At 47.4% G+C, this 20,717-nt stretch overlaps 1 protein-coding gene across 2 annotated transcripts; it reads left to right on the top strand.

The window, feature by feature from the left end:
• Nucleotides 1-7,867: 7,867 nt before the first annotated feature.
• Nucleotides 7,868-19,706, top strand: PRODH2 (proline dehydrogenase 2). 2 transcript variants are annotated; one of them, XM_022586369.2, is made up of 10 exons: nucleotides 7,868-8,055; nucleotides 8,132-8,328; nucleotides 8,419-8,557; nucleotides 8,640-8,726; nucleotides 14,171-14,251; nucleotides 14,338-14,493; nucleotides 14,595-14,761; nucleotides 17,956-18,066; nucleotides 18,455-18,540; nucleotides 19,522-19,706. In XM_022586369.2, exons 1-10 carry the CDS (start codon nucleotides 7,882-7,884, stop codon nucleotides 19,704-19,706), a joined length of 1,383 nt encoding a protein of 460 aa, XP_022442077.1. In that variant the 5' UTR covers nucleotides 7,868-7,881. The 2 variants fall into 2 exon arrangements, with proteins under 2 accessions (XP_022442077.1, XP_089758440.1); XM_089902314.1 differs by lacking the exon at nucleotides 14,338-14,493.
• Nucleotides 19,707-20,717: the final 1,011 nt, after the last annotated feature.

A 20,717-nucleotide genomic window follows, 5' to 3' on the forward strand; every position in this document is an offset into this window, starting at 1 on the left:
ATGAACCCGTGTCCCCTGCATTGGCAGGCGGACTCCCAACCACTGCGCCACCAGGGAAGCCCTATCCAGTTCTTTTTATCTTTCATTGGTCCCATCATCTTTTGTCTACATCCCTCAGCAGATTTCCTCCATTCTCTCCTTGTAGATACCTAGCTTCCCTCTTTGTCCATAATTATTGCTTGTCCAGGAATTGACTGCCCCAGTTCTAGAGCACCACACCCTTGCCTGACTCTGAAATGTAGTGCCTTTATTCCAAATTTCAGACAGATCAAATCGGATTGGCTCAAGCTGGGTTAAGAAAAGGAGATCATAAGGGAAATGAAGACTATCTAGAGCAACAACATGGACAGTCAGACCCAAAAGAGAACATACTGTATGATTTCATCTCTTTAAAGTTAAAAACAGTCAAAACTGATTTGTGGCAAGAGTGGTTACCTTTGGGGGAGAGGGAGACAGTGATTGGAAAGGGACACAAGGAGGGTTTTTACGAGACTGATAATGTTGCTCCTTGACCTGGGTGCTAGTTACACAGGTGTTGTCATTTTTTGAAAATTTATCACACAATACTTGTGATATGGGCACATTTCTTTATGTGTGTTATATATCATTAAATTTTTTACATTATATCTCATATCTGGCATTATGGTTGGAATTATAATTTTCTGATATGGTTAATAACGCTTGGTACCGTTCTGAACAAATAAATTATAATTGTCACTCTATTTACTGTATAGTTTCATTTCAGAAAAAAAGTTCGTATATTTTAAACCATACCAAAATTTTTCATACATGCGTATTTATATTAGTTTAAGATAATTATAAACTTATCTTTTTACCCATATGAATGCCTTTAACGATGTTTTCAAGTTGTTCAGGACGCGGACGCAATATCCAGCAGCATGCCTTGACGCTGGCCTCTTAAATGTCTGGAGGGTGGGAGGGAGGGAGACGCAAGAGGGAAGAGATATGGAAACATATGTATATGTATAACTGATTCACTTTGTTATAAAGCAGAAACTAACACACCATTGTAAAGCAATTATACTCCAATAAAGATGTTAAAAAAAAAAATGTCTGTAGCGCCCTCCGTCAACGCGGCAACCAAAAACGTTTGCGCAAATTTCCAAAACTCCCACCAGGGGGCGGTACCGCCCCTTTTGGGAAGAACCAATCTACCAGATTTGTTGTGTATTGGGAGCTCAGGGGACGGGTCTGTGCTGGAGATAATAACTTGGTGGTGGTGGTGGGAGTGTCTTCTGCATGTTAAGTGGTCACTGAGCCCCAATATTAAAGGCTAAGTAGCTGTGCAGGGCATCAAGACATAGGGGACCGCAGGAGCACAGCGTGCGGAGGGATTTTCTTAAAATTGTCGCAGGAGAATAACTGTCAAGGCAGGGAGAGGTAGGAATTGAGGCTGGCGAGATGGGCAAAGATATATCACGAAGGTCATCTTATGGCGTTTGTACTTTATCCTATGGGTGATACGAAGCCACTAAATAGCTGAAATGCAACAACGGACAGACAGCATTTATTAGCTGTTTCCACATGCCAACCCCTTTTCTAAGTTCTTTTTATGTATTCTCTTCCGGAACCATCAGAATTACTCATGAGCTCAGTTGTCCTGTCATCCAGAGTTCATTCACCCTTTTCCTGGTGACCTGCAGTCTCCCCTCGGGAAGCATTGGTGCCTGGTCTCCTACTTCAGATATGCTTTGTGCTTCGTATGTAGCCCACTCTACCTGGGGCTCCACGAATAGGGACAGCCCTGGGAACTGACCAACCCGAGCGTCTTATTTTCTAAAGCCCAGTGATTGGCTTACGGGTCATCAGGTGACCCAGTCAGAACCAGCGAGAGGACTCTGACCCCCGCAGTTGTTCTCCCCCTTAGAACTCTGCCCTGCCTCTGAGCTAATATTAAAGCCCCTTTTACTCTCAGCAGGAAGTGGGTGGTCACCCACAGAAAGACCATCTGGAAACTTCATTCAAGAACCTTCCCTAGCTACTGTTGAGCGGCTTGTTGTGTTCTGCCTGTTCTGCCAGGAGCTCAAGGTTCCCCACCTAGCCTCTGCCTCCCACCGCACTGTCATTTTCAACTTCACTTTCTACCAATCCTAGTTCTGTGTTTCAGGTAGTTAAGAAGAAATGCTTTACCTCCTTGTCTTTAAATCGTCTGTGATCTCGACCTGGTATGCCCACCCATTTTATTCAGTAAGAATTTGTGGGGCATCTAGTCCATGCTGTACTCTGGAGGATGCAGAGATAAATAGTAGATCTGGTTGTCTTCAATGTTGTGCAATTTCGCTTTGATGTATTTAGGCATGAATTTATTTTTATTTATCTTGTTTAGGATATACTTGCTTCTTGGAACTGTGGATTCATGTTTTTCATCAGTTCTGGAAAATTCTCAGCCATCATTTCTTCAAAGATTGCTGTTCCTCTGTTCTATTTTCTGCTTTTTGGTCTTCTATTAGATATTTGATGTATCTTAATCTCTCTTTCATATATCCATCTCTTTGTGCTATGTAATTTCCTCTGATAAATCTTTCAGTTCAAAAGTTCTGTCTTCAGCTATGTCTAATCCACTGTTTTAATTTTTATTGTGGGAATTGCATTTGTTATATTTTTAATCTCTAAAAGTTTCATCTTTTATTTTTCAAATCCACTTTTTTCATTCCTGATACTCTCTTGTTGCTTGCTTACATTTGTGATTGTATATTTTATTTCTTTAAAAATTTTACAAAGGGCTAGTCTGTAGTCTGATTTTGACAATTCCAATATCTGAAATTCTTGCAGGTCTGAATCTTTTGTTTGTTGTTGTGTTATACTGTATTTTTCCAAAGATGGCCAAAACAAGATTTGCTCTTTACAATATGACTTGACACAGGGCAAGTTTATGACTATGGCAGAAGTGACATTGTGATTTCCAAAGCTAGGTCATAAAAGGCAGTACAACTCCTCCCTGATTCCTTTAGCATGCTCTCTCTAAGAACTCCACCACCATGCTGCAAAGAAATCCAAGCATCCTATGGAGAGGAACTGAGGCCCCCAGCCCACAGACCTGACCGAATCTCCAGCCAACAGCCAGCACCAAGTTGTCAGGCACGTGAGTACAGTATCTTGAAAGTGCATCCTCCAGCCCCAAGTTGAGCCAACCCTGCTCATACTACATGGAACAGAAACAAACAACGGAACTGAGCCCTGCCCAAATTGGGAAATTGTAAGCAAAATAAATTATCGCTATTTTTAAAAGCTACCAATATTAGGGGTAGTTTACTTTGCAACAGTTGTTAACTGGAGCAGTTGCTTCTGCTAACCCTCACTCACAGTGGCTTACTTTCTTGTGTGCTTGGTGATTTTATTTTTCTATATATTACCAGGCTGGAACATCATTATTTTAGAGTGATTTATCTTCTCTTTTAGGACAGACCTCAAAGTTAACTACTGATGAGATTTCCCATTTCTCATCCCTCTTACTCGATAACCCTAAAGAACTCACCCCTAGCCTTGGATGGCCCCATCCTGGGACAGTCTGTACTTTTCACATTTGTAAATATCAACATCAGACTGATAATAATCTCATCACCACGCCCCAGTTCACCCCCCACATCTCTACCCTGGGAGAAGAACTAAATTCTTCGATTGGTTAACACATTGTCAGAGGTCAGGGAGCAGGCTAGTTTCCTCCTACTATGGGAAATTGATACAACCACACACATCACTAGTTCAGTGTAAGTGTGGCTCACCTATGCCTAATTTGAGAAAGGAGCAAATTCATTCTCCCTTCAATAATCTCCCTCTATCACCATTAACCTTTGAGATCCCTAAATGCAAGCAGTTCACCTGCTGCTGCTTGGTTCTATCTCCTTAGTTGTGGCACGCGGGCTCCTTAGCTGTGGCGTGTGAACTCTCAGTTGCAGCATGCATGTGGGATCTAGTTCCCTGAGCAGGGATCAAACCCGGGACCCCTGCATTGGGAGTGTGGAGTCTTAACCACTGTTCCACCAGGGAAGTCCTGGTTCTATCTCCTTAAGAACAAGCAAGGGGGGAAAAATGTAAGATCTGCCAGCTGAGAAATAAAAAATATCTTCTCCAAATCCCACTAAGGTGCCTTTCCCACCCAGAACTGAGTTTTCCCACTGCTATATATCTCCTTGTAACTTAATTAAAGAGCAATCAGGGCCTGCCTGCCTACCCTCCAGCATAAACATCCTTGGAAAACGTCAAACACACCTGGATAACTAATTTTGTCCTGAGAACCTCTCATGAGGGAGGGGAAGATCTTGGCACCGCCTCTAGTGGAGCGATGAGTGCAACACCACGGCACCTTGGTAAGCAGCGCCACTGTCAGTAAAACCACTGTTAGAGCACTCTACCTCTCCCCGCTGCCCCCTACTCTATCCCCTGTCAGATCATGACTTTTTTGAAGGAGTGATTCTTGTGGCCTCCTCTACTTCTTGCCGGATCAGCACTGACTCAAGAAGTTGATCTTATCCACGTGGAAACAACTTAGATGTCCATCAACAGATGAATGGATAAAGAAGACGTGGTACGTATATACAATGGAATACTACTCAGTCATAAAAAAGAATGAAATAGTGCCATTTGCAGCAACGTGGTTGGACCTAGAGATTATCATACTGAGTGAGATAAGTCAGAAAAAGAAAGACAAGTACCATATGATATCACTCACATGTGGAATCAAAAATATGACACAGAAAACTTATCTATGAAACAGAAACAGACTCACAGACATAAACAGAATTGTGGCTGCCAAGGGGTGGGAGAGGGATGGGTTGGGAGTTTGGGATTAGCAGGTGCAAACTATTATATACAGAATGGATAAACAACAAGGTCCTACTGTGGAGCACAGGGAAGTATATTCAATATCCTGTGATAAACCAAAATGGAAAATAATATGAAAAAGAATGATGTGTATATATATGTATAACTGAATCGCTTTGCTGTATGGCAGAAATTAACACAACATTGTAAATCAACTGTACTTCAAAAAAATAAATTTTAAAATTTATGACTTTAGACCCAAACTCTGGTTTACAGGAAATACAGAAGATAAAGGAACACATTAAATGACATCACAATGATCAGGCAAATACAATATGTAGGACATTCTGTAAGACAACTTTAAACTTTGTTTGCAAATTTTCATGATAAAATGTCAGGGAAAGTGAAGAAATTATCAGTGATGGGAATGCATTCAACACAACGATCTGCAAATGTTAAAAATGAGGCAGATCAGCAAACTATAGAGAAAATGAACAAAGTTTGAAAAAATCAGCAAGATTGATAAAATCCCCAGTTAGACTGATCACGAAAAAAAAAAGAGAGAACAGAAATTACTAATATCAAGATTGGAAGAGAGATTATCACTACAAATTCTGTCACCATTAAAAGGATGTAAAGTGAATATTATGACGACTTTGTGTCAAGGCCTTGACCATTTAGATGAAATGCCAATTCCTTGAAAAACACAACATATGAGAGCAACTCAAGATGCAATAGAAAATATATTTATTCAAGAAATTGAACTTATTGTTAAAATCCTTCCCACAAAGAAAGCTCCAGGCCCAGATGGCTTCGCTGGTGAAATCTATTAAAGATTAAAGAGAGAAATAACATAAAATCTTTCAAATCTGAGATCCAGCTATATGTGCTCAGATGGAAACAATCCCTCAAAATACATTAAGTAAAAAAATCAATGTGCAAAGGGACAAGTAGTATTTTCTCATTTATGTAACAAAAAATAGCTATATAGGTGTGTTTCTATGCACAAATTACCCTCTGCAAGGATACCCTGTTGCTTTAGAGGCGTGAATTGAGGAGTTGGAGAAACTGTTTCACTCCTTTTCCTTTTGTATTATCTTAATTTTAAAATATGAACTGTGCATGTAATAAGAAAAGTTTAAAGACTTTTTAACCCAGGATTTTCTGGATTTATAGTCTGACTCTTGTCCCTTGATTCTGTGAATTAGGTACTGAGGAAAAGACTGCAAAAAGGGTGGTTAAAATATTATTCCTGGGGTTTAGGGGACAAGGACATTAAATCCACACTTGGCCACTGGCTGTGTGACTTCAGACATCTTTACCTCTCTGAGGCTCCACTTTTACTATCTGTGAATGGGAGGTTGTGCATTAAAGGATTAATTTTGTCCAACTCCTGGGAGGTAACCTCTAATCCCTTGGAATATCCTGCTTGTTAGGAGTATCTTTGTTTACCTGGGGTCCTTGGGCTGTGCAGTATAAGCTTGACCCCTGGAGGGGCTGGAGACTAAGGTCAGTCATGTGGGAGGTAGGCCATGCCCATGTGACTGACCCCCAATAAAAGTCTGGACACCACAGCTCATGTGAATGTCCCTGGCTGTAGCACTCCATGTGTGTTTTCATGTTTTGTTGCTGGGAGAATTGAGCACCATTCACTGGGCTCCGCTGGGAAAGGACAATGAGAAGCTTGCTTTGGTGTCTCCAGGACCTATGTCTTGTCTTGGTGTCTCCAGGTCGTATGTCTCCTATGTCCCATAGCTTCTTCCCTTTGGTATTTTTAATCTGTATCCTTTCACTGTAATAAATCATAACCATGAGTAAACCAGTTTTTCTGAGTTGAGTCCCTCCAGCAAATCGGTGAGCCTGATGTGGTTTTGGGGATCCCTAAACACAGGGGTGATTAATGTCATATACCTCTTCAGGGGCATAGACACCAATGGGGTTGTACGTACACAAAACTTAATGATCACAGCCAGTATGTATTGAGCACATACTGTATACCAGGCTGTGTGTGTCCACGAGCTCACTGGATCCTCATAACAACTCCGTGAGGCTGATACTATGATTAATTTCTTGTTTTTATTTTATTGTGAAATGTACTGTACATTCAGGAGTGTAAAATATAAATGTATGGCTTTAAAAAATACTTATAATGTGAATAACTGTGAATCTTCATCAGGTTAAGATAAAAAGGACATAGAAGTCCCCATGAGCCCCTACCCAGCTACAACTCCTCTAATCCCTTGAGGTAACCACCTTTCTGACTTTTGTGATAATAATTTCCTTGCTTGCCTTTCTTTATAGTTTGACCACCGATGTATGTATCCCCCATACTATATTGCCATTTCATTATCCCTGCTTTTGAGTTTTTTGAATAGAATAGGACAGCATGTCCTGTTTGGCTGTTTGATGTCTGGTTTCTTTCACACACCACGTGTGTGAGATTTATCCATGTGGTTTTACGTATCAGTAGTTTACGCTCCTTTCACGACTCTGTAGTATTCTGTTGTATGACGATACCACAATGTATCTATCCATTCTCCAGTTGATGGAAATTCCCATTTGGGACTATTACAAACAATGCTGCTGGGAACATTTCTTCCTGTACATGTTTCCTGATGCCCATGTTCAAGTTCTCTAAGATATATACTTAACAGGGAACAGATAGGTAAAAGGTTATGTGCATTTTCAAATTTATTCAGCAGCACTACCCTCTCTCCCATTTTAAGATGAAGCAATTGCAACAAGAGAGGTGAATACCTTTCCCAAGGTCACAAAGCCACACTGCCTTGCTCCCAGAGCCCACATTCTCACTTAACACCCACTGGCATATGATGGGCACCTAATAATTGTGAGCTGTTATTCTGAGGGTCGTTGGGGGCTGTTTTGGGGGGGTTCCTTTCCTGTCCCCATTATTCTGAACTATGTCCCCATAAGTTAATAATTAACTGCCCCTCAAGGAGCCTGTGATCCTAAAGATTTACCTTTCCCTGGTTACTGTCTGGTTAATCAGTCACTGGCCCTGGCCGGGCAAGGGGCACTAGGTGGACCAGCTGCCTCCGAAGCCCCCTGACCTGGTGTGGAAGTGGCGAAGGATTCCTGATGCTCTGGACCTGTCGTGTGCTCTGCTCCCAAGCGGGGTCCTCCGCTGGGGGCTGGAAGCCCCTGAGCTTTGATGGTGGGGCCTTCCACCTCAAGGGCACAGGAGAACTGACCCGGGCTTTGCTGGTGCTACGGCTGTGTGCCTGGCCCCCTCTGGTCACCCACGGCCTGGCGGTGAGCAGTGACCGTGGGGACTGGCCCAGGGGGTCCCCAGGGCCAGGCTCTGAGCCCTTGCTCCCTGTCACCCCAGCTCCAAGCCTGGTCTCAGCGACTCCTGGGGTCCCAGCTCTCGGGCGCGCTTCTCCGAGCATCCATCTACGGGCAGTTTGTGGCTGGTGAGACCACAGAGGAGGTGAGGGGCTGTGTCCAACAGTTGCAGAGCCTAGGCCTCCGGCCCCTGCTGGCGGTGCCCACTGAGGAGGAGCCAGACTCAGCTGTCAAGACCGGGTGAGTAGGGGGCCAGGGACCAGGGTGGCCGGGAGGCTTGCAAGAAGGGGGTTAGTGGGCTCCAAACCCTGACGCCTGCTGGCTGGGCAGCGAGGCCTGGTATGAGGGGAACCTCAGCGCTATGCTTCGATGTGTGGACCTGTCACGAGGCCTCCTGGAGAGCCCCGGCCCGACTGGAAACATCCTCATGCAGCTGAAGATTACGGCTCTGATGAGCACTCGGCTCTGTGTAAGGGACGGGCAGGGTGGGAGGGGAGGGGGTGGGCGCCCCCCAGGTCCCCCTCGCTACCCCACCTACCACCCCATTCCAGAAGGAGCTAACCTCACGTGTCCGAAGGCCAGGGGGCTCCTTGGAGCTGAGCCCTGAAAGACTGGCTGAAGCCATGGACTCTGGGCGGGTAAGGAGCTCAGGCTGGGGGAGATTGAATGGTTGGTGGGGAATGTGGGGGAAGCAGAGCCCCCTGGACTTGGAGGTAGCAGGCACCCGCCAGCGGCATGTTCAAAATGTTTAACTACCTCTACTTTCCAGGCTTAGAATGATCAGAATAAGTGTGGCTACAGACCTGGGGCATGGCTGGAATAAATGGAATATGGGTCACCTGGGGACTCTAGGGGAGGGGCCTGGGGGCTGGGAGCTCTCAGAGGAGACACTGAGACAGCAGCTCTTTACCAACTAGAAGAAAGCAATCAATATTTTATCAATCGACTCAGCTATGCTAGTGTGTGCTAACTAGATGGAAGCTATGATTAGACCAATGGGTTTTGGTTCATTCATTCACTCATTTGTTCTTTCACTGATTCTTTTTTTTTAATTAACTGTAACTTTTGAAAAATATTTACTTTATTCATTTACTTATTTGGTTGCGCCGGGTTTTAGTCGTGTCAGGTGGGCTCCTTAGTTGTGGCACGTGTGCTCTTAATTGTAGCCGGCAGGCCCCTTAGTTGCGGCATGCATGTGGGATCTAGTTCCCTGAGCAGGGATCGAACCTGGGCCCCCTGCGTTGGGAGCACAGAGTCTTAACCACTGCGCCCCCAGGGAAGTCCCTCTTTCATTTATTCTTTATTTCCATATCTTATTTCTACCTTCCCTGCCATCAGCAGCATGTATCTCTTTGTTACTGTGATTTTGTTTTGCCAAGTATATGCTCTTTGGGGGCATATTTTTCCAACATTTTATTATGAAAATTTTCAAACATACAGAAAAGTTGAAAGAATTTTACAGTGAACACCCATATACCTGCTGCCGTTAACATTTAACTATATTTGCTTTATTTATTTATTTATTTTTAAACATCTTTATTGGAGTATAATTGCTTTACAATGGTGTGTTAGTTTCTGCTTTATAACAAAGTGAATCAGGTATACATATACATATATCCCCATATCTCTTCCCTCTTGCATCTCCCTCCCTCCCACCCTCCCTATCCCACCCCTCTAGGTGGGCACAAAGCACCGAGCTGATCTTCCCGTGCTATGCGGCTGCTTCCCACTAGCTATCGGTTTTACACTTGGTAGTGTATGTATGTCCATGCCACTGGGCTTATACTTGCTTTAAATCGTATCTATCCTTCTCTCCATTCCTCTATCCATCCATCAATCCACATTTTTTTGATGCATTTCAAAGTAAGTTGCAGACATCAGCACACTTCTCCCCCAAATGCTTCAGAATGCACATCACTAATTAGAGTTCTGTATTTATTTCTTTTCAGGTAAAATTTACGTACAATGAAATGCACACATTGTAAATGTACCCTTTGATGATGAGCTTTGACAAACACACACCTGAGCAATTCAAATCCCTATCAAGGTATAGAACATTTCCATCACTGCAGGAAGTTCCCTTGTGCCCTTCTCCATCAATGGGGCTGGGTGGGGGGTGGAGGGTATAGTTTTAAACGCACACAAGTAACATTATGTTATCTACGGCATTCTGTTTCTTACTTTTTTCACTGAGCATTCTGATTTTAAGATCCCTCCAAGCATCTCTGTGTACATCTAATCCATTTTTTAAAATATTTATTTGTTTGGCTGCTCTGGGTCCTAGTTGTGGCACGCGGGATCTTCGTTGCCGCGTGCGAGATCTTTTAGTTGTAGCATGTGGACTCTTAGTTACAGCATGTGGGATCTAGTTCCCTGACCAAGGATCGAACCTGGGCCTCCTGCACTGGGAGTGTGGAGTCCCAACCACTGGACCACCAGGGAAGTCCCTAATCCGTTGTTTTTAATGGCTGCTTCTGGCCACATGGTTTACCTCTCCTGGGATGGACACCCGGGTGGTTTCTGAGTCTCCGTCACCCCAAGTAATGCTGCCTGGGACCTGCTGAGGTTTCTTTTCTTAATTCGTAATTTTTAATATGTGTCACAGAACACATAGAAGCAGGACTTAGTGCTTCAAAGGATCAGCTCTGGAGTGTACCGAATTTCACCTCTTCATGAACTTAGTTTACTGATGTGAGGGCAGTGATAGTAATTTCTTCCCAGGGTGGTTTTAAAGACTAAAGCCCCTGCCAGGCTGGCATCTGCACGATGACAGAGGGGCCCTCATCCCTCTGTGTCACTAGGTTCCCTTGGCTTCCCCAGCACCATCAGACCTGGTGTTCCTTTTCCATCTCTGCCAGTTCATTCTCAACCTTTGTTAGGTTTTACTCTGCCTGACTCTTAAATATGGAGGTTCCTCAGGGCGAGGTGCCGGCTCACTCCCCTCTCACTCCTTACTCCCCTCCGAGGGGCCTTCGCACCCACCCCTACAGCCTGTTTCCCTGCTCTGCACTCATGATGCCTGCCTTCTGTCTCCAGTCCCTCTGGAACCTCCGCCTGGTCGTCCCCCAGACCCCTCACACCAACTGGGTCCCACACTGGCCTGTGTCTCCCCAAACCTGCCCCTTCCTCCTGTCCCCATCTCAGAGCAGTCCTACCACCCCCATCCCGATCCCAGGCCCCACCCATCCTTGGTCTTCACAGCCACTGGCTCCACAGCACGATTCATAACTGTCCTGTTCACGGCCATATCCCAGGCCATGGCACCTAGACAAGATGTGATAAACATATGTTAAATAAATGAGTAAATGAATGGAGCAAGTGAGTCTGAAACAGAAAATTAATGGTGGAGAACTTACCACGTGCACTGTCCTAAGTGGTTTATATGTGTTCAAGGGAAGCATTTACTCTCTGCCTGAAGATGCTGAGGTTTAAATCCCAGGTCAAGCTGTGTGATTTTATAAGTTTATTTATTTATTTATATTTTTGGCTGTGTTGGGTCTTCGTTGCTGCGTGCGGGCTTTCTCTAGTTGCGGCAAGCGGGGGCTACTCTTCGTTGAGGTGCGTGGGCTTCTTATTGCTGTGGCTTCTCTTGTTACGGAGCACAGGCTCTAGGCATGCAGGCTTCAGTAGTTGTGGCACACGGGCTCGGTAGTTGTGGCTCACAGGCTCTAGAGTGCAGAATCAGTAGTTGTGGCTCATGGGCTTAGTTGCTCCGTGGCATGTGGGATCTTCTCGGACCAGGGCTTGGACCCGTGTCCCCTGCATTGGCAGGCGGATTCTTAACCATTCTCCACCAGACACAGCTTGGAAGTCCCAAGCTGTGTGATTTTAGACGAATGACTTCAACTCTCTATGCCTTCACCTCTGTTTCCCCCTCTGTAAAATGGGGATGACAATAGTCCCTACTTCAGAGGGTGGTGAAGGGTAAATGAGGACCTGAAATTGCATGTGGCACCCTGTCGACCCTCTGTGAGGGTGGTGGCTCCACCAGCTGCTCACACCCCAGAACTCTCCTGGGATGATGCCCCATAGGGAGACAATTCTCTGACTGAGGAGAAGAACTCCGCAGGTGCCCCTCACCCTCCCCTTCTCCTGGAGAGTCTTCTCCCCCAGGATGGGATCCATATCCATCCTGTTGACTATACTGGAGCCCTAAATTCCACCTGTTCCTCTTTCTTTAACTTCCCAATTTCTTTGAACCCAGCTGGACTCCCTGAGTCACCAGCAGCTCACATTCACCCTTGAATCCCCATAAGAGGACCCTGAACTAGGGATAGTTATTATTTCCACATTACAAATGTAACAATTCTCTAAACGTTTGTTGAACATCTACCACATTCCAGGTGCTGTGCCAGGGGTGGGGATGATGACCAAGATAAACAAAATCTCTGCCCTCGAGGTAATTACTTGCTAGTCTGGGAGGTGCAAGAGACACTCAATTGTTAAAACCAACGCCCAGTTGGGGCTTGCAGGGCCTCGTGCCAGGGTGGCGGGGGGTGGGGGGGGTGGGCAGCGCACCGAGCCAGGAAAATCATTCTTTTTCAAGTTTAGGTTCTAGTACCCCTCGGGGTCTCAGTTTCCTAATCTGGAAATTGGGAATAATATTTACTTAATTGTTTTAGGGGATCAAATTTATTAATGCAGATAAAGTAGGTGCTTTTGAAATTGGGCTCCGAGGGCTTCCCTGGTGGCGCAGTGGTTGAGAGTCCGCCTGCCGATGCGGGGGGCGCGGGTTCGTGCCCCGGTCTGGGAAGATCCCACATGCCGCAGAGCGGCTGGGCCCGTGAGCCATGGCCGCTGAGCCTGCGTGTCCGGAGCCTGTGCTCCGCAACGGGAGAGGCCACAACAGTGAGAAGCTCGCGTACCGCAAAAAAAAAAAAAAAAGAAAGAAATTGGGCTCTGAGAGCTTCCCCATATTAGTAAACCACCTTTTCACTTGAGCTCTTTTGAAAGGTTTCTGTTTATTGCTCCCTTACAATCAAATAATCTTGGATTCAGATGGGGAGTGTGGCTCAGAGACAGACACAGAGAAACATTGCCCTCTCTTTACTCTATCCCTAAGTGTGTGAAAAAATGTAATAAATGTTTAATTATACTAAAACAAAGCCGATATGTTACAAGTATAGACAGCCATTGTAGGGAAAAATAAGGCTGAGGAAGGGGAAAGGAAAGCCCCAGGAAGGGAGTTGCAAGTTCAAACCAGAGAAAACCTCATAGAGAAGGTGGCATTGAAATAAAGACCCCGCAGAGAGGTTGGAGTGAAGTAAGCAGACATCTGGGCAAAAAGTGTTCCAGGCGGAAGGAACAGCCAGAGCAAAGGCTCTGAGGTGGGAAGGTACCTGGCATGTTCAAAGACTAGCAGGGAGGCCCGTGAGGCTGGAGGGCAGTAAGTCAGGTGGAGGGCGGGAGGAGGTGAGAGCAGAGGGGTCAGACCAGGGGAGCCTAGTGAGTTGCAATGAGGCCTTCAAAGTTTGATGAGGAAACTGAGGTCCCAAGAGACGAATGCGAGGTAACACTTATGGCTCTTACTCTGAGCTAGCTACTGTTCCAGGCACTTTCTAGATGCTAATTCCAAGTCACGTCACCCTCCCACTGGAAAATGGGGCTTGGAATAACATCTGCCTACTAGGATCATTGTAAAGGTTAAATACGTAAGATGGCATTTGAAGCCACCTGTTATTATAACAGGTATTGAGTGCTTACCATATTCTGGCACTGTCCTGTCCTGTTTATGTCCAGGCACATCTCATATATTAACCCATTTTTATCCACACAGCAACTCCATGAGGTAGTTATTATTATCACCCCCATTTTACAGAGAAGAACACTGAGGCCCAGAGAGGTTATATGATTTGTTCAAGGCCACACAGTAAGTGGTGGAGCCAGGATTCAAACTCAGATTCTGAGCTCTCAACCATTGTATTATACCTCAATAAATAATATCAATGTGATACAGCTACTTTTCAGATTTCTAACAATTTCTGAACTGTTTTTCCCTTCCTGCTGGTGGGGGAGAGAAGACTTAGGTTCTGGAAGGGTCCAGTAGCCCTGAACTGCTCTTGCCACCCCCCACCCCCCACAGGACCTCCAGGTCTCCTGCCTCAATGTCGAGCAAACCCGGCATCTCCAGGCCTCCTTGAGCCGTTTGCACCGGGTGGTACAGGTAACACCTGCGGCCGCGGTCTGGCTCCACTGCACCTGCTTGCTGGTCACTCCTGGGGGCCCAACCACAGTCCCTCTCACCCTCAGCACGCCCGGGCCCAGCATGTGAGGCTCCTGGTGGACGCTGAGTATACCTCCCTGAACCCTGCACTCTCTCTGCTGGTGGCCGCTCTGGCCACTCGCTGGAACAGCCCCAGGGAAGGCGGGCCCTGGGTGTGGAACACTTACCAGGCCTATCTGAAGGTGTGTGGTGCACTTGGGGCGGGTGGGGGGGGGTCCGGGGGAGGGGACCGCAGGCCGGGGTCCCAGCACCTTGACCCGAAGCTGCCCCTGTGCTCTGCCAGGACACCTACGAGCAGCTGAGGCGGGATGCTGAGGCCGCAGACAGGGCTGGCCTGGCCTTCGGGGTGAAGCTGGTACGAGGGGCATATCTGGACAAGGAGAGAGAGGTGGCCCGGCTCCAGGGTACCGAAGATCCCACTCAGCCTGACTACAAGGCTACCAGTCAGAGGTGGGACTGGGGCAGGCTGGCCTCTGAGACAAATAATATTAGCATCTAACCTTTCATTAGAGCTCACTCCCCAGGGTGCTGAGTGTCCTGTGTGGGTCTACACAACACTCCCTCTCCCCAGTCCAGGACACCGTCACTTCCCACCTGAAGAGCAGCCTCCTCCTTGGGCTTCCTGCTCCCTTCTCTATCCCCCCTCCCCATTCGGTCCCCATGTGCAGCCAGAGGGAGCCTGCCTCAAATCTTGTCCCTCCTCAGTTCAAAATCCCCCCATGGCTCCCAGTGCACCCTTGAGAAACCCCAGATCCTTGCAGCCGCCTGCAATCCTGTCCCCTCGCTCACTTCACTCCAGCCACGCTGGCGTCCTTGATGACCCCCAGGGCCTTTGCACTTCCTGTTCCCACTGCCCAGAACCTTGTCCCTCCAGACAGTGGTGTGGCTCAATCCCTCACTCCTTAGATCTTTACTTGTTGGTACCTTCTCAGGGGACCTTCCTGCTCTCCCTATCAAAAACTAGAACTTTCCACACCCACTCACTTCTTAGATTTATTTTTCTTCCGGCACTTATCAGCAGTTGAGGTTTCACATTCGGTTGCTCATTATTCGTCTCACCCACGGGAGCGTGGGCCCAGGAGGGCAGGGCATTCTGATTTGTTCACTGCTGAACCCCCAGTGCTTAAAATTGCGCCTGCTGTGTGGTGGGTGCTTGGTACAGATCTGTTGAAAGAATGAATAAACAACCCAAGCGGTAGATACTATTATTATCATCCCCATTTCACAGAGGATGAAATCGAGGCACAGAGAAGTGGAATCACTTACCCACGGTTGCACAGCTAGTGAGTGGCAGGGCCAAGATTTTTGGCAGACTGGCTCTAGAACCCACATTTTTACTCACCTCAAATCATTGTGAGTTCCTTGGGCCACCATCCCATGGCCCTGGGAAGAAAGAATTTATTCTTTCAGGGAATTCCCTGGCAGTCCAGTGGTTAGGATTCTGGGCTTTCACTGTTAGGGGCCCAGGTTCAATCCCTGGTTGGGGAACTAAGATCATGTAAGCCGAGAGGCCGCAGCCAAAAAAAAAAAAGAATTTATTCTTTCAATACATACTTGCTGACCACTTTATTTATTTTTCTTTTAAATTTATTTATTTATTTTTGGCTGTGTTGGGTCTTTGTTGCTGCCCTCAGGCTTTCTGCGCTCAGGCAGCAAGTGGGGGCTACTCTTCGTTGCTGTGCGTGGGCTTCTCATTGCGGTGGCTTCTCTTGTTGTGGAGCACGGGCTCTAGGCGCACGGGCTTCAGTAGTTATGGCACGCAGGCTCAGTAGTTGTGGCTCACGGGCTCTAGAACTCAGGCTCAGTAGTTGTGGTGCATGGGCTTAGTTGCTCCACGGCATGTGGGATCATCCCGGACCAGGGCTCGAACCCCTGTCCCCCGCATCGGCAGGCGGATTCTTAACCACTGTGCCAACAGGGAAGTCCCTGACCACCTGATTCAGATCAGGAACTGTGTTGCACCCTGGTTGCAGTGGCAACCAAGGTGGCCACCAAGCCCTGTCTTCATGGAGTTTTCAAAGCCCAATTCCATTTCACAGTGGACCAAGGAGAGGTCTGTAGAATTGCAAGTACTTACCAAGCTTCCAGAGCAAGTTGCCAAGCCACGAAGGCTAAGCTTGCATCCAAGCCCATGAAGGTTCCTAGGCACATTTGTGTCCCATAGGCTTAATCATTTGGCACCATCTTTGTTTTTTTTTTACTGAGATATAATTCACATATCGTAAAATTTGCTATTTTAAAGTGTACAGTTCAGTGACCTTTAGTATGTTCATAAGGCTGTGCAGCCATCACCACTATCGAATTCCGGAACATTTCCATCACCTCAGAAAGAAACCCCAGGGCTTCCCTGGTGGCGCAGTGGTTGAGAGTCCGCCTGCCGATGCAGGGGACGCGGGTTCGTGCCCCGGTCCGGGAGGATCCCACATGCCGCGGAGCGGCTGGGCCCGTGAGCCATGGCCGCTGAGCCTGCGCGTCCGGAGCCTGTGCTCCGCAACGGGAGAGGCCACAACAGTGAGAGGCCCGAGTACCGCAAAAAAAAAAAAAAAAAAAGAAACCCCATATGCATTAGCAGTCACTCCCCATTCCCACCCCCGCTCAGCCCCTGGCAACCACTAATCTACTTTCTGTCTCTATTCTGGACATTTCATATTAATGGAATCATATAATATATGACCTTTTGTACCTGGCTTCTTTCACTCAGCATAATGTTTTCAAGGTTCAACCACGTTGTAGCATGTGTCAGTGCTTCATTCCTTGTTATGGTCGCATAATATTCCATTGTATGGAGAGTCCACATTTGATTTATCCTTTCATCAGTTGATGGATATTTGGATTGTTTCCACGTTTTTTGTCAATTGTGGATAGTGCTGCTATGAACATTCACGTACACATTTTTGTGTAAACATACAGTTTTCATTCTCTTAAAAGTTGAGTTCTCTAGGACTGGAATCGCTGGGTCATATGGTCACTCCACGTTTAACTTTTTGAGGAGCTACCAGATGGTTTTCCAAAGTGGCTGCAGCATTTTAGACTCACACCGGCACGGTGGGAGGGTTCCAGTTTCTCCACATCTTCTCCAGCACAGTACCATTAATGTTTTAATAGAGATTTTGAATAAATAATACATTCACATGATTCAAGCATCAAAATGATATGAAAATGAACACACCGACACAGCTCACGTCCACTCACATCACCATGTAATCACGGGGTCTCCCTGCCCCCGCAGGGGCACTCCACTCTCCTCTGGGTGTCCATTTAGCCGGTCCCCCACTTACAGTCATTTGGGTTGTTACTAACCCTGCTCTGTAGACACTGCTGCAGTGAATGACCTTGGATAAATGTCATCTTGTGTGATGTGGCCCTTTGCTGTGAGAGTGCCATTGTGCCAGAGGCTTTATGTCCACCCTCATCTCACTCCATCCTCACAACAACACTGTTAGGTGAACGTGGGTTGTTAAAGAGAAGAAAAAGGCTCAGAGAGGGGATGTCTCTCGCAGCGGAGGCAGGTGGGAGGCAGGTACTTCCTGACTTCAGGGTCCTTGCCCTTAGGCACCCCACCTCCCAAGGACAGAAATCCCCAGTCCCTGGGGCCTAACTCTCACTTACCAGGTGTCATATGCCAGACCTTCATCTCCCTTCAGTTACAGCCGCTGTCTGGAGCTGATGCTGACCCAGGTGTCCCATCGTGGCCCCATGTGCCCCCTCATGGTGGCTTCCCACAATGAGGACTCTGTTCACCAGGCAACCAAGCGGTATGAAGTAGGGGACTGGGAAATAGGTGGCCAAAGGGTGGTGGACGTGGAACAAGGGGAGGGACAGTGTGGGCCAGTAGGTTCAAAGGGGATCTGGGGAGGATATTCAAAATATTTAACTCCTGCTACACCTGCAGGTCCCATAGGCCCCAGCTGAACAAGGCATTGCCCCTTATTTGCTGGGGCATGGGGAGGTCCCAGGGCTCCAGGGAAGAAGTGGGGACTCACTGGGGATCCTTCAGGGGGCCCAGGGCAGTGGTTATTTATCAGTGAGTTTGGAAGTACTTCAACATTTGAATAACTAGCACAGCCATACGAGTGCATCATGGCTGACTTTCAGCTCTGGATCCAGCCACTGTCTGGATTGATGATGTGGCCTTTTCTGTAGCATGTGGGAGCTGGGCATTCCTCTGGATGGGCCTGTCTGTTTTGGACAACTTCTGGGGATGTGTGACCATGTCTCCCTGGCACTGGGTATGTGAATGATCTGTCCCTCCCAGCCCCACTCCCACATCCCACCCAGTCAGCCCCAGGCCTCATTCCCTCCCAAAGAGATCCCATCTTCCATTCCCAGACAATGCCTGGCCAGGCTCCCATCCAGAGCCTGCAGCCGGCCCGAGCGCCAGACCCTTCCAGATAGATCTGTCCCATAGCTGAAGGCCTTGCGGGCCTGTGTCTCTGTGTCTGCGGTCTGTTGTTTTTGTTGGTTCTTCATCATGGTATCTTGTCGCCTGTGTGCTTTGTTATCTTTACTGTGTTTTTCACCAGGGCCTGAGACCAGAAGATTTATGTTTTCTTCTGCCAGGTGCTAAGGGGTACAAAGTCAGTGTACCCTAACTTCACAGCTTGAGGGTTTTTTTTTGAGATATCCCAGGGATGCAAATTGAGGCTGCAAATATTTTAGGGGACTAACCCATGGCCACAACCTATCAGAGATGGATTTCTCTATTTTTTTCCTTGCTCTGCTCATGGTCAAGGCCATTCCCCGGGAGTGAGGGAGGGTGGGAGGTTTGACTTCTTGTTATCTCTTACTTTGAGGGTCTAGATTTTTGGATTCCAACTTAATCTGGGGAAGTTCTCCTTTATAACTCTTACCGTGGTCAGGCTTTGGGCCTCCATTTCTGTACCCCCTCAGCTTTGAAGTCATTAAGTAGCAGCTCAATTTTGCCTTCAGGATAGAAATGCTTCTTGTGTAACACTTCCTTCTCTGGATTCTCACTTTCTCTTAATTCTTGGATTAGTAAATTCCTTATTCTCTTGGCAGCATTTTCATAACTTTGAGAAGATTTTTTTTTTAATGTTTACTCCAGGATTTTTAGTTTTTTCAGTGGGAGATTTTGTCCAACCCACCTAGTCTGCCATGTTCTCAAGAAATGGAAATCTCTGTTCCAGATGGGGCCTGGGGGAGCCTCTCCCCAAACACCAGCCCACACCCTGCAAATACTCTCCCTCCAGGGCAGGCTGGCTATGCTGTGTACAAGTCCATCCCCTATGGCTCCCTGGAGGAAGTGATCCCCTACCTGATCCGGAGGGCCCAGGAGAACCAAAGTGTACTGCGGGGTGCCCGCAGGGAACAGGAACTGCTCAGCCAAGAACTTCGGCGGAGGCTGCTGGGGCGGGGCCTGAGGGTACCCCATTAGCACCCCCAGGGGTCATATGGTCAATAAAGGTCCTGAGCTGCTGCCCAGGCAGCTGCCCTGTATGGAAGCTACCTCCTTGGGGAAGGGCTCATCTCAGCCTCAGCCAGCCCAAGCTAAGGGGGCTCTGTGGCTCAAGAGAGATCTTTAGATGACCCTAGAGCATAGCAAGGGCATTGATCAAAGACTAATGAGCTCCCCCACCAACCCTGAGGCAGACGATCCTGCGATGGGCCTGGGGTCAGCTCTACTCAGCCAGTTAGTGACTCACGTGGGAATTTTTTTACTCCAGTGGACGCCCAGGTGAAGAGCACAGATGAAGAGCAGACACTGAGGCACTGAAATCTAGAGGCTGGGCTAAGGCCACACGTCCACGGAGGGACAGAGAGAAGAACCAAGCCACTCTCTCATTTAATAAGCATTTACTGAATCTCCTTCTGAGCTAGGCTTCCAGGTGAACAGTGTTAGGGACACAACAGTGACCAAACACAACCCCAGGCCTGGCCTCACAGAGCTCTTAGTCCAGTAGGGGTAGACAGACCCATCTTCAGACAGCGACAGCCCAGGGTGGTCAGGGCTGTGATGAGGGGAGCCCAGGCAGAGTATCAGGGCAACGTTGGGAAAAGCCTGGAGGCTGTAGGAGGCCAGAGGAGACACCTGGTGATCAAGAGGGCGTCCCAGAGAATTCTTAAGACTAACCAAGTAAATACTGAGAAGGGCATTCCAGGACAAGGGCATGTGCATAAACAGATTGCAGAGTCGGGGGACAAGGATGGAGACTGGGGGGCCAGAAGATGCAGTCTTTAGTGCCACACTGCAGGGTATCGACTCTGTCCCAAGGGCACTGGGGAGTAAGGAGGCTTTGAAGCAGGGGAGGGACAGAGTCAGGTTGGGCTTTAGTGAGAGTCCCTTGGCTGCAGCACGGCGAGTGGACCTCGAGCTTTCCGCCTGAGAGCCCAGGGGAAGCTGGGGTAGGGAATCCTGGCAGGTGGGTAGAGCAGGGCAGGGTGTGGG

The sequence above is a fragment of the Delphinapterus leucas genome, chromosome 20 (assembly GCF_059928025.1).
Source record: "Delphinapterus leucas isolate spDelLeu-1000000601 "Yukka" chromosome 20, BTC_Dleu_Yukka2, whole genome shotgun sequence".
In the NCBI taxonomy this organism is placed as follows: domain Eukaryota; kingdom Metazoa; phylum Chordata; class Mammalia; order Artiodactyla; family Monodontidae; genus Delphinapterus; species Delphinapterus leucas.